Here is a 12245-nt window from a genome sequence, read left to right on the forward strand (position 1 = left end):
CAATCCTGCTTTAAAGCAAATCCCATGCTCTTATCTTGAATCTGATCCTGTAGGATGGCAGCTGTTCTCTCTCATTTAAGCAACTGTTCACTTGGAGATATTAAGCAGCTTCCATCTGCCTGGAAGCAGCTACTGGAAACCCAGTTCAAACAAGGGTTTAAAAAAGCTCTCTTAATGGGCCACTTAAATTCAAAGCCTTAAGCATCTCCGCGAAAAAGCAGCCTACCAATCCACAAAAGCATTTTGAAACCAGACTTGTTAAAGAAACTGCAGAACATGTAACATATGAGTGAACACAACCAGGCTAATGTACATGTAAATTAAATATATGCCTAATTTGGGAGCACTGGTAGTGCTGTATAGGGGTCAGTGTTCCTAAAGGTCAGTTTTCTGTGTGACATTAATTCTGCATAGTTCAGAATAGCTGTGCAGTCTGGGAAAGATGAAGAGGTAGAAAGACAGATCTCTGAAGGGGACTTTGACACAGTCCAAACCAGAAATTTGGGATTAATCTTCCTAGAATGTTGACAAATCAACAACCATGAAGGTCAGAAACTATCCTTTCAACTCAAACTGCTTTGTCTCAGTTTCCATGGACAAGTAATACAGAACATGTTTAGAAGAAATTTCTGTATCTTTTCTTATGGGGAAAATCCTCAGTATTGTTGGGGAAGTGACCAAAGCATTAGGAAGGGAGGCAAGTTCTCAAATGTCCCAAATAAAATCTCATCCATTGTGGAGACATTTCTGTAAAGTCAGTATCAAGAGGAACAGACAACGTGAGCTGCAGATCCAGGTGGAGCTGCCACTTGTATCTAATCTCATGGCCAGGTTGGATGGTTCTCAGGCTGTTTGGTTCCCTGAGGTGGGACTCTGTCATGAAGCACTGCAGCCTAAATTATTGCACAGCTTTTTCTCATCTGTGAGTTTGCTCTCATTGGCACCAACCACCAGAAAATGCTCCTGTTGCCACAGCCAGGAGCCCACAAGCAGCCAGACTGCAGCAGCTCTGTGTCCCCAGGTCCATCACAAGGTGAGCTGGAGTGTGCATTCACAGCAAGGCTCTGCAGGCAGTGCACACACAGAGAACATCTGTGCACACACAGAGCACACACAGGACACAGCACTGGGAAACACGAACAGGTTTACAACAGCTCATGTTTGTTACCCAAGATCAACTTAACTACTTTCACGGCACATTTGGTGTTTTTACAACAACAATTATTACCTTGCAGAGATGCAATTCTCAGGTTTTCTGAATAGTATCAACTTCTACAAGATAAAGAGATGAGATCAAGTATTTTAAGGTACTTTTATTTAATAAATAACTTCAGTAATAGCACTGTAAAAAGTGAACATCTGTTAAAATAAAAAGGCACTTAAAACAAGAATATGACTATGATGCAGTTTGAATGGTCAGAGGCAAATATACATGGCACATGTCAAGAATGATGTGAGACTCATCACATGACAAACTATGCAATCTTAGCTACAGGGTCAAGGCAAATTTACAGCTAAGACTGCTCAAAAAAAAAAAAAGAGGAAAAAAAAAGCTTGTGTTGATACAAAAACATTACAAAAAGAATCGCAACCAAATACGTTAAAAAGATTAGAAGGTGACAAAGCACCAGGCTTTAAACCAAAGAAACATTACACAATAAAGACACAGCATCACGTAAGGCCCTTAGGTGATCTGAGGATGTCTTGGTAAGGTACTTCATGATACTGCCACCCAGGGCTTGAATTTACAAAGAAAATCTAAGCAAGTTACCAGTCAGCAACTTCTTCAGTAATGGCACATGTTTTAAAGCTATTTTTTCCTTCCAAACATTCTTCTCAAACCCTTTCATTTTAACCATAACCTGGCAATATGCAATTTGAAAATCAAAGATAAGTATGCACACACTTTTCAGTCTTCAACACTGCTCCCTTCCAGCTTACTCAACTTACCAAATACTTAATCATACATCTAGCAAGTCAAAGACCAATTAACCTCCACCTCCATGCTACATGAGTTTAATTATATCTGCAAACTCAAGCCCTGATTTCCCTGTAAAGCTAAGAAGTTTAATACTAAATGGCTAGGCAGAGCCCTCATGCTGATTGCTTTAACCCCTTCCCTCCCAGTCACGCCATGCAGCATCACGCCCTGCAGAAGACCTGGATTCACAGCACGGGAATGGGAAAGGTCAGAAAGGCACCATGTGACCTGGCCTGACTAGGCTACACAGTCTCAAGTTTTGTTTTTTTGTCGTCCAACCTCTGGCACCAATTACTCTCATTTGGAAAAAAAAAAAAAAAAAACCCCAACAAAACAAAAAACCAAAAACAAACAAAAAATTAAAACAAAAAAATTACATATGGTACATTTTCACACAGGAAAACAAACCTATATGTAATGAATTAGTAAAATCACTGCAGTTTGCCCTAAATCTATCTTATTGTGACTACAAAAATTGCTATGCTGCATACAGTGTTGTGAAGTTATACAAGCAGTGTTCATTTTCCCTCATATTTAGGATTGACCACAGTCGTCACTGCACTCTTGTAAATAGGATTTTCACCCTAGAAAAAGAAAAAAACATTACATTAACATTTAAAGATACGAAATAAGAAATGTGTTTGCAAAAAGCATAAAAATTAGCATAAGAAATTACCCATTAATGCTTTGTTTGTACACACAAACAACTTAAGTCAAACTAGTTTTCCTTCTAGCAACTTGAACAAAGGCATGCACAGCTAATAAATAAAGCAAAGGGTTAGCAGGATCCTGTTCCATTTGCACCACAGAATTCCTTGGAGGCAGTTGAACCTCACAGGCTCATCGTGGCTGAGCCATCACCCAGGGCTCTGCAGCCCAGGGCATTTTATAAACAATAGAATTGTAAACAACATTGTTTGACACCAGGACTGACCACAGACCAAATCTGGCTATAACAGACATTTAAATAGCTTATCTTACATTGTAATTTAATTCTAAAAACAAAATGGAAAGACTTCTAGTATTTTGCTAATACACAGTCAAGATTTATAGTGAACATTCAGGATTCATCATTCTCATTTTATTCCTGCAGGCCTCCCCACCCCCCATAAGGGCAAAATGTACAGATAAAACAAAGAACCTTCTGTACTGGTGCAGATGCTGTAATAAAAATATTGTTTCTACTGATATGAGACAAGCCTACAGAACAATTGCTTACATTTCACTTGCTGAGATTTAAAAACCCCTAAATTAAACTTATTTTAAGCTTCCTTTTTTCCCAGGTTTCCTTCTATCTCAGTAAATCTTACTCCATTTATGACATCCTTGCACACCTCAGATGAACAGCTTGAACTCAAAATTAACAGATAAATCTTCACAGGAGAAAAGACCACTGCTGGAATGGCCTGGAGCTGCAGCTCTGAGCTCTTATCACAGCCTGAACCTCAATGTAAATGAATGTTGCCTGCCAGCACGAAGCTCTTCTGTGCATACACAACTGATTCCTGAGAAAATCCAGCTCAGTGCAGATGTCAGCCTGAGTGCTTTTCTGGTCAGGGCTGAACCCCTGCCTTCAGCAGCAGTAAGGCAATCTCTGTCCCTTCAAAGCTCCCCCCAGTCTGAGATGGTCTGTATCAATGTATTAATTCAACTCTATTAATATTCAACTCTATTTACAATATTTCAGGTTAAATCTGTTTTTCCTACACTCAATAAAGGATGCACAAACATCAGGTGTCTATTTTTCAGGGTCATAAACCTGGAAAATCAGCTAGGAATACCACAGAACGTGCCAAAAGTGACAAGGCAAGCAAGAACCTCACTTGGTGTGAAATTTTTGTATCATGGTCCCTGAGAAGTTTGTTGACTTCTGTTTGCAAAGCCCACTATAGGACGAGTAACTGGTCTACCCCAACAACAGTGGCTGCTGCTGAGGGAGACCATGTAGCTGCTGTTGTGGTTCCTTTCACAGGAAAAGGGTATTTCTCCTCAAAGCCAGCTTCTCTAACATGCAAAGAGCAAGATGGCGCATCCAGTCTTGCCTTGATCCAAGAGACCTGTCCAGCCAGAACTTGGATTGCCAGACAATGGAAGTCAAAGTTCTCTGTTCAGTCTTCTCAAGATCGAAGTCACTGTCACCTGGACAGAGTTGAAGGAGGAGCTGGGTGTTCAGTGCTGGCTGTACTTCACAAATACGGAGTAACAACAAAAGACCCTTCCCCCTTCTATCAGTTCCCAAGCAAATGCTGTCTTGATTAAAAGTGTATCACCTACTGGTCTGGGAAGGGATGAGGAGTAACATTTGGCTGGAAGTTTTTAAATTTTAAATCATGGAAATTGTGTGATGTGGCTAGTTCTCAGACAGATGAATTAACCAAGACAAATTATGACCTTCCCCAGTATTTTTAGCAAAGGGTTTGCAATAGTAATATGCAAATGAAACGGGAAAAACATCCAGGGATGAGTGATTTAATCTGGTACTGAAGTATCTCTTAATGCCTCAAAGTTCTTGGGAATGTATGTTATTTCCTTGAAAAGTTTTAATGGAGAATTCTTAAAAATGTAAATATAAACCAATAAAGTTTATGATGCAGAGGAAGTCTGTAAGCTTCAGAGGCTGCATCATAGACAGAGCAGAAGTTATTGCCCAGCCCTCCCATGGCAAGGCATTACGCAATAGTTGTTACACTGTGCTGTTAGCCTCCACCATTTTACACAACAGACTCCCCCCAGTACGTGCAGGGGGTATACACTTACATCTTCTAGTTTGTAGAAGAGAGGTAACTTCTACCAGATAGTCTAGAAATGGGTCCAAAGGTTAGGACTAAAACTTGGAAATTTGCTAGGTGCTACTCATACAACTGATTTGGACCTGAAATCAGGCTTAAAATACAATTTGCATAATAAGATTGCAAATTTTTACTACACTGCTTTTTGAAGAAGTCAGAATTCAAATTTTCATATTCTTGGTTTAGCATAAGCCCTACAAGGATATTGAAACCCTGTCCTGCCTTCCCTTGTACTTGCACTTTTCAGAAGCAGACAGGGGGATTTAGGTCACTGGATAAAGCACTTGCCTAACTGTCTCCCCATGTCAGGTGAGTGTCTCAGTTCCCACTGCAAATAATGGAGATTTAGTCAATATTCACACCTATTCAGCTTAACCCAACTAGACATTTGATCAGCTAAATGGCTCCTGAGGCTCTGCTGCCTATAATTACTACACAGGCACCTGATGGATCTGCAGTTCCTTCCCTTCTCTCTTCTGGTAACAGCCCTTTCTGTTCCAGCCATACCCCACCACGCTGTCTTGGCCCTGGCTCGGCGGGGTCTCCTGCAGACAGCTCTTCATTAAAATAAATATCCACTAATCAAACATGGTGCTCACCTTGCTCAGGGCCCCTCACAGCTGGCAGGGGGTATATACCTTTTCAGACATAAGAAGAATTCCAGTTTTTTATTTGGCCACTAAAACATGGGATTCCAAACTTGCTGTCTTAGACAAATACTATGGTTTTTAATACCCCTTTTTCTTTATGCCACTGCAGAGAATACCCTGGTTTAAGCATGCAGAATTAGGGAAAACACATTTGCCACATGCCCCTACAACTGAAAACTCCATGCACATTTACACCAAAATTAAAATTAACAAACAATAACTACATACAAGACTGAGTGAAATACTGAGTAAAATAAAGATGGCGGTACTTTTTAAAAGTACCTTCAGTTGAGAATAAAGAGCTGTGTTCTTGCAATAATATTCACTTTGAACTAGAGTGGGCTGTTCAGAGGACAACAGTTTAGTCCAGTATTGCATAAAGATGAAACTATTACACAGGATGTTCAATTAACCTCCTTATTCCTTTTGCTCCAGGGACTCACTGTTTCAACACTCAGTTAAGATACTTCCATAGCGGGTTTAAGACCCACTGTAAGGAACAGAATTAAAACTCATGCACGTACATTGTTCAAGAGCTGGTTGTGACTATTTCCAGCCCCCGCTGATGTCCAGCGCTATTTCTCAGGAACACGGGGCCCTGTCCGTCCTGGGCCCGTGCTGAAGGGATTTTCCTTTCAAGAACAAGATTAGTTATCCCAGTTGTGTTAGAAAAAGCATTTTAAAGAGATTGCATGAAGGCCACTAGAAAATGCAAAATCAAAAAGAAAAATAAGATCTCCTTCACACTAATCTAGAATGAACAGCGATACAGAGGAATTTGTAAAACCTTTTTTCCCCAGGGATGGACAAAGCGAGGCCACGGTCCGGCCTGGGCGGCCGCCAGAAAGCACCACTAATCCCATTTCCATCCATCCTCAGAGCCACAAACCAGCATTCACTGAACACAGTCATTTATACGAAAGGGACTGAAAACATGGCACCTCTGCTCCCAGAGCACGTTCATCACTCAGCAGCAAGGTAAGTTACAGGCATAAAATCCAAGTCAGGAGAAAAACAAGTCCCTGCGATTTTGAGTGCTTTGTACTGTTTGTGGGTTTTTTCCATTTTAATGAGCAGCTGCTAATAGGGCTAACCAAATTTCTACAGCTTTAGTGTCTAATATAAATGTGTTTATCACCTGTGGAATTCAAGATGACTGAATTTGGAGTCTGTTTGAAGATGCTTAGCAATGCAGAAGCTATCCCCATGCAGGAGTGGTAATGGCATTCACTACAAACAGCAGCTTTGTGTTCTAAATTAGTGATGCAGCTTTTCAGTCCATAAGAAATTCATCCTTAGACTTGTTACAAGCATGATTGCACCAAAGCTTTTATGGCTGGATTGGGGTAGAACACGGGCAAACAGAACTGGGTTTGACCCAGCTGCCTTGAGCACTGACCACCATGATGCCGTGGCATCATCTGCACCATCGTGGGCCAGCACCAGGGAACTATTTGGGAACCTGCTCCATGACAAACTCCATGGTGCTGCAGTTCCCTCACCACAGAGCCCCAGCCCACGTGTGGACGATAGCTGTGGGACAGGGGAAGGGTCACACAAACTGCACAGAGTTAATTTAACTGTGTATGCACACACTTGGAGGGACTCCACTAGGGCGTAATTTTCTTATAATGGGATTTCAGGTGCCTTGACATTACAAGACAAGTCTTCATCTAAATGTGAGGCTACAGTAATAATCTAAAACCACCAGAAAATCTGATCTATAGGGAAAAGGAAGACCTTGTTTTATGTCTCAGGGCTCACCTATTCTGACAATGCTGACCTCCTCTTTTCCAGTTGTATATAAGGATAAACCCACCTCCCTCTCTCCCCAGAGTTCTAATATTTCTATGAATACCAAAAATTATAAAGTCATGTTTAAAAAAAACCCAAAACACACCCTTTCACACTTTTAACCTTCACATCTGAGTGAACCAAAAAGGCAGAAGTCAATCCCTTCATTTACACCAGAGGAAAGTGTTCTGCAGGAACTACATTTTGAGGAGAAATGGCAGCACCAAGGACATTACAACCTGAAGAGTCACAGGGTAGGGAACAAGAGCACAGAATGGAAGTTACACACCGTATGGCTTGTTAGGTGCTTGTCCTGCATGCAACAGAAAGTACACAATTAAGTGAATAGGAGAAGAAGAGGTAACAAGAAATTTAACCAGATGGAGTATGTGAAATGTTAGAAAGGACCAAAAGCTCAATTTCCTCCCCAGAATAATTGACTCTGGGAAGAAAAATGAAAAGGAGGTGAATGTGGTCGATGTAGCAGGCAAAAAGAACATTTTCTTACATTCCATTTTAGACACACTGGAAAGTGAAATGATTGCAAAGAGAAAAGGAAAGTATATTTCATCGGGAAAGGCTCAGAATGCTACACAAAATATTTGGAACTGTTGTCACCGTGAGAGCACATAAGAGCTTAAGTACTCTCAGTTTCTGCTTTCTCCCCTTTTTGAGTGCAACACTGAAAAAGGGAGACAGCAGACAGTGTAAAATTAGAGATATAGATCCTTCCCTTCCACTGGCTTCTGAAAAAAACTCCATGGATGTTTAATGGATGTGCTGCCTTCCCAACTTCTTCATTCCCCTCCCTCTACTCTGATCTCTGCACTTCTTTTTTGCTACTGCCAGTTTCAATAGAAATAAGGATGAAAAAAGTAAGATGCATATTTAATTATAAAATTAGTAGAGTATATGCTTTTCATTCTTTAATTACAGGCAAGTTCTATACTAGAAGCAGTTTACAAAAAAAAAAGTAATGCTACTCTGCATGTTCACAGAGCTATTCTAATAAAAACAGTGATATTTATAGGCTGGGATATTTTAGGAGTATCTAATCTAGCTTAGCAAATATATTGATTTTAAGCAAACTGACTGCTGATTTGAGGAAATAGAAGACAAAGCCTCCCATGTCTCTCTCTGCAATCCAAAGATATTCTTCAGTCCTAAGAGCTGTTCTATTATGTATCCGCACATTTACAAAAAAATTTTAAAAATCACTTGTTGAATAGTTTAAGCCAGTACTGGCAGTATTAGTAAGTAAGCAATCTTGCTGTCAAAAGCAGTTAAAAATTTTCAAGCTGCATTCTTGAAACCCCACAATCAAAGCAGCAGTAGATACACTGAGCAAGACTCAAACTGTGATTAACTGACTGACACACAGTGAGTTTGAAGTAACATGCAAAGGGGAAAAAAAGGAAAGAAAATGAAAGGAGATACAAACTGAGACTTAGAGACCAGCTTTACGTCCATAGTTTGGATTCTTGAAATTGTTAATAGGGCTCTTGTATATTGGATTTTCTTGCTGAAGTGAAAGAAATGGTCAATGTCGAATAATTCAACAGGAAAAGAAAAGCAACATTCAACTATCACTGAGAAGAAATCATGCTATATATAAAGAAAAGTGTTAGTAAATTTTTCCCCAGTACAAGATTAATTAATTTTCTTAAATAAAACCAAAAGGCTTCCTAGGACAATTAAAAAAAAATATTCTTATCAAGCAGATGGGGGCATTGACTTCTACAGAAGTGTAGTGAAGGGGTTCTTCATTAGCAGACTCCTGACACTGCCCAGAGGCAGTGACTCCGTAGCCTACGAAAGCCTATAGACCATAGGCTTGTTTTTCTTGCACATTTTTCTGTTGGCAAAGAGCTGGGAAGATTTCAACAAACCAGCACCAGCCATGATTTTGTGACTTTATGGAAGTCTCCCAAGTAACCCTGTGTGAGTATTTGTAAGATCTCCTCAATGAGCACAAAGTTTTCTTCTTTGCCTTCTACAGAAATGACTCATCTTTGTAATAAATGTTTTAATCATATGTTGTAAAGCGTGATAGAACTGCAAAGCTGAGCTGTTCTGACACCATTACATCTTCTCTCTGACATGTTATTTAAATCCGAGTTACTACTCTCTTTTCTGCCTTGAGAAGTACTTCTCTAGGAGGACTGGTTACAATCTGAAACACTTAGAAGCACATGAACAAAAATCTTCTGTTTTCCCTCCGCTACTGCAGCTTTTATACATAGGAAAGCTTGACTCACCGTATCCCACTTGGCATTCATCTTCTCCTTTTCAAATTTAGCAAATTCTCTTCTGTCGTGAATGATCATTAGTAGTTTCCAAATCAATAGCAATGCAAGTCCAATAAGAACAATTCCAGCAACCACACCAGCTACAATGGGAATGATGTCAGGACCACTGGGGCACTCTAGGGAACAAAACAAGGGAAACAGAATTTTACAAACTAGTAAAGGTAATGCATATCCAGAAGCTTTTAACATTTGATTTTGTACTGAAGCCAGTATTTTGAATATCAGATATGCCAATACTACTTTTCTTTCAAATAAGAAAATTTTTGGAGTATGTACATCCTGTAACATTCCAGCTTATTTTTATCCTTCTAATTTGTGTTTGATCTTAGCAACAGAACAACTTCTGTTCTGATGATAAAGTCGATACACTGCTAACCCTTTAAGCTATTTATCTACATGTTAAGAGTAAAATAACTGGCAATTGTATTTTAAACATTTAAGAGCTCCAAGTCAAAGGCAGTGGCATCTGGAGCACAAATGCTGACCAGCAGAACAGGCCCCACATACAGCAACACAGAATACTCTTAGTTGAAAATGACCCACAAGGATCATCAAGTCCAACTCCTGTCCCTGCATGGGACAGCCCCAAGAGTCACACCCTGTGCCTGAGAGCATTGTCCAAATGCTTCCTGAACTCTGTCAGGCTTGGTACTGCAACCACTGCCCTGGGGAGCCTGTTCCAGTGCCCAACCACGCTCTGGGTGAAGAAACTTTTCCTAATACCCAGCCTAAACCTCTCCTGACACAACTTCATGCCATTCCCTTGGGTCCTGTCATTGGTCACCCGAGAGAAGAAATCAGTGCCAGCTCCTCTACTTCCCCCCGTGAGGGAGCTGCACTGTGATGAGATGCAAAGTGATTTAAAGTGGCTGATACAGAAATAATAATCCTTCAAATTAAAAGCCAACTTCACTATTAATATAAAATTCCCAATAATCACAAACTGAAGAAAGGCTTTTGCGGAGCTCAGTGCACAGACTTAAGGAGTCAGAAGCAAATTAATGCAACTCCTGTGCAATAGAACAACTGTCAATAGAGCACAGCTTCCCCCACATCGCAGACTCCTTATCTTCATAGCTGCCTCTGCAAGAGTGAGGGAAGTGGGAAGGGACACGACAAGGAATTCCTTGGGAGCTAAGGAACACGTGTCTGCTCCACAGAATACAGCTCTACTGGCCAGAGCTTGTTCCTTCAGCACTTGTATGGCACAAAATTAAGGTGCCTCCTCGTACATGATGGGCTCGATTCACCTCTGAGCTAAGGCAACAGAAGTTTATACATGAAGAAAAGATCAGGCCTCAAAAGCGTAGGGCATGTATGGCTTGTCCTAGGAGACAGTGCTCAAGTTTCTCCCCTATACTATGGACTACATTTGTAAAGAATTTAAAACATTCTGAATTGAAGCAGTATTTATTTCTAAAAGCCCCTGGCCACTGGCCTGTGTTAAGTGATGATCATCAAAATTATCAACTCTTGAAAATTCCTCAAGCATATAATACAGCACTAAATCTCTAAGGTGTGTATTTTCTATCAGGCTTATAAAAATCAGGAGACCACAAACTGCTAATGTACAAAACCATAAATTTTGTACTGTTAGATGCAACGTCCAGTGATTCAAACTAACAATACTCTTGGTAAATAAATGGTAAATTACTGATGGAGCTATAGAATTGTTCTCACTTTTTTTTCTATTAGAAGATTGATCTATTAAGGATTAACTAAGCAAAATGCTTTTGGGATCTATTATTGAAGGTACCTCAGTTAAGTAAAAGCAAAGGTTGCCAGCATAAAATAATTCAAGCAGTTTGCAACATGGTACACAATTTTATGTGGACTGATCCCAAATTATTCAGAAAAGGGAAAGAAAAAAGCATCAAAACCCCACAGACACCATTGTTTATAACCTGTAGCACAAGCCTAGTAAAAAAAAAAAAATTATCAACCTTTATCTAAATAGGACTTGCTACAGGAGAGATAAAATAAGCCTGAAGGTACATCAAGTGCAAACAGGAAATGTTTCAACAAATATACATGACTGATTGACTTTCTGCTTTTAAAAAACAGAATCTGTTTCTGTCAGCCCAAGGGTTTGAAAAATCTAGATCTAGCAGACTTACATTTTTCTAAAGCCACTCAGACATGCACAACTATCACTCAGGGAACAGGTACCTGTTTCTGAATGCATTCAACTCACCCCAATCAACCAGAGGTACTTTGTAGCACCCAACAACTGCACAAATTAACAACAAAGGAGGAACAGGCAACATCATGTTCCTACCTGGGGTCTCCACCACGTGGACATTGGCTTCACCATTTGAGTTGACAGAGTAAGTGAAGTAGAACCAGCAGTCATCAACATCCTTCTCTTTGCAGTGGGACAGGGGATCGGACTGGCCGGGCTGCGGCAGCTTGTCCCGGCTCTCCACCCGCGTCATGTTGAAATGCATACATTCCTGGGAACACGTTTCCTTCTTCTCTCCCTTATCGAAAGCTCTGCACTGAACGCAGTCCCTGGGGAAGGACAAAACAGAAGCAGCGCTTTTGAATGTGTTCATGGAGGATTTCTTGCATTTAATCTAAAGAAATGTTAAGGAGAAAATGTAAGGAAAAAAGCCCAAGAAAAACCAACCCTTTTGCCATAAAGGTTAGGAAAAAATAAATCAAGAAACAGCTTTATATCAGTCAGAACATTTATGTACCTTAACAAAAGCCCTTTTCACAA

General features: G+C 40.2%; 1 protein-coding gene across 2 annotated transcripts in view; it reads right to left on the reverse strand.

Moving 5' to 3' along the window:
• Window positions 1-1293: 1293 nt before the first annotated feature.
• The window catches only part of ITGB1 (integrin subunit beta 1), a 36726-nt gene continuing 25774 nt past the window's right edge, over window positions 1294-12245 (reverse strand). For both annotated transcript variants that reach the window (XM_017741538.1, XM_017741539.1), the window contains exons 14-16: window positions 11802-12034; window positions 9473-9639; window positions 1294-2565 (exon numbers count right to left, since the gene is read on the reverse strand). In XM_017741538.1, the coding sequence (XP_017597027.1) occupies window positions 2500-2565; window positions 9473-9639; window positions 11802-12034 (466 nt within the window). In that variant the 3' untranslated portion in view covers window positions 1294-2499. The remainder of the gene's footprint in view (window positions 2566-9472; window positions 9640-11801; window positions 12035-12245) is intronic.

Source organism: Corvus brachyrhynchos, unplaced genomic scaffold (assembly GCF_000691975.1).
Source record: "Corvus brachyrhynchos isolate BGI_N302 unplaced genomic scaffold, ASM69197v1 scaffold167, whole genome shotgun sequence".
NCBI lineage: Eukaryota > Metazoa > Chordata > Aves > Passeriformes > Corvidae > Corvus > Corvus brachyrhynchos.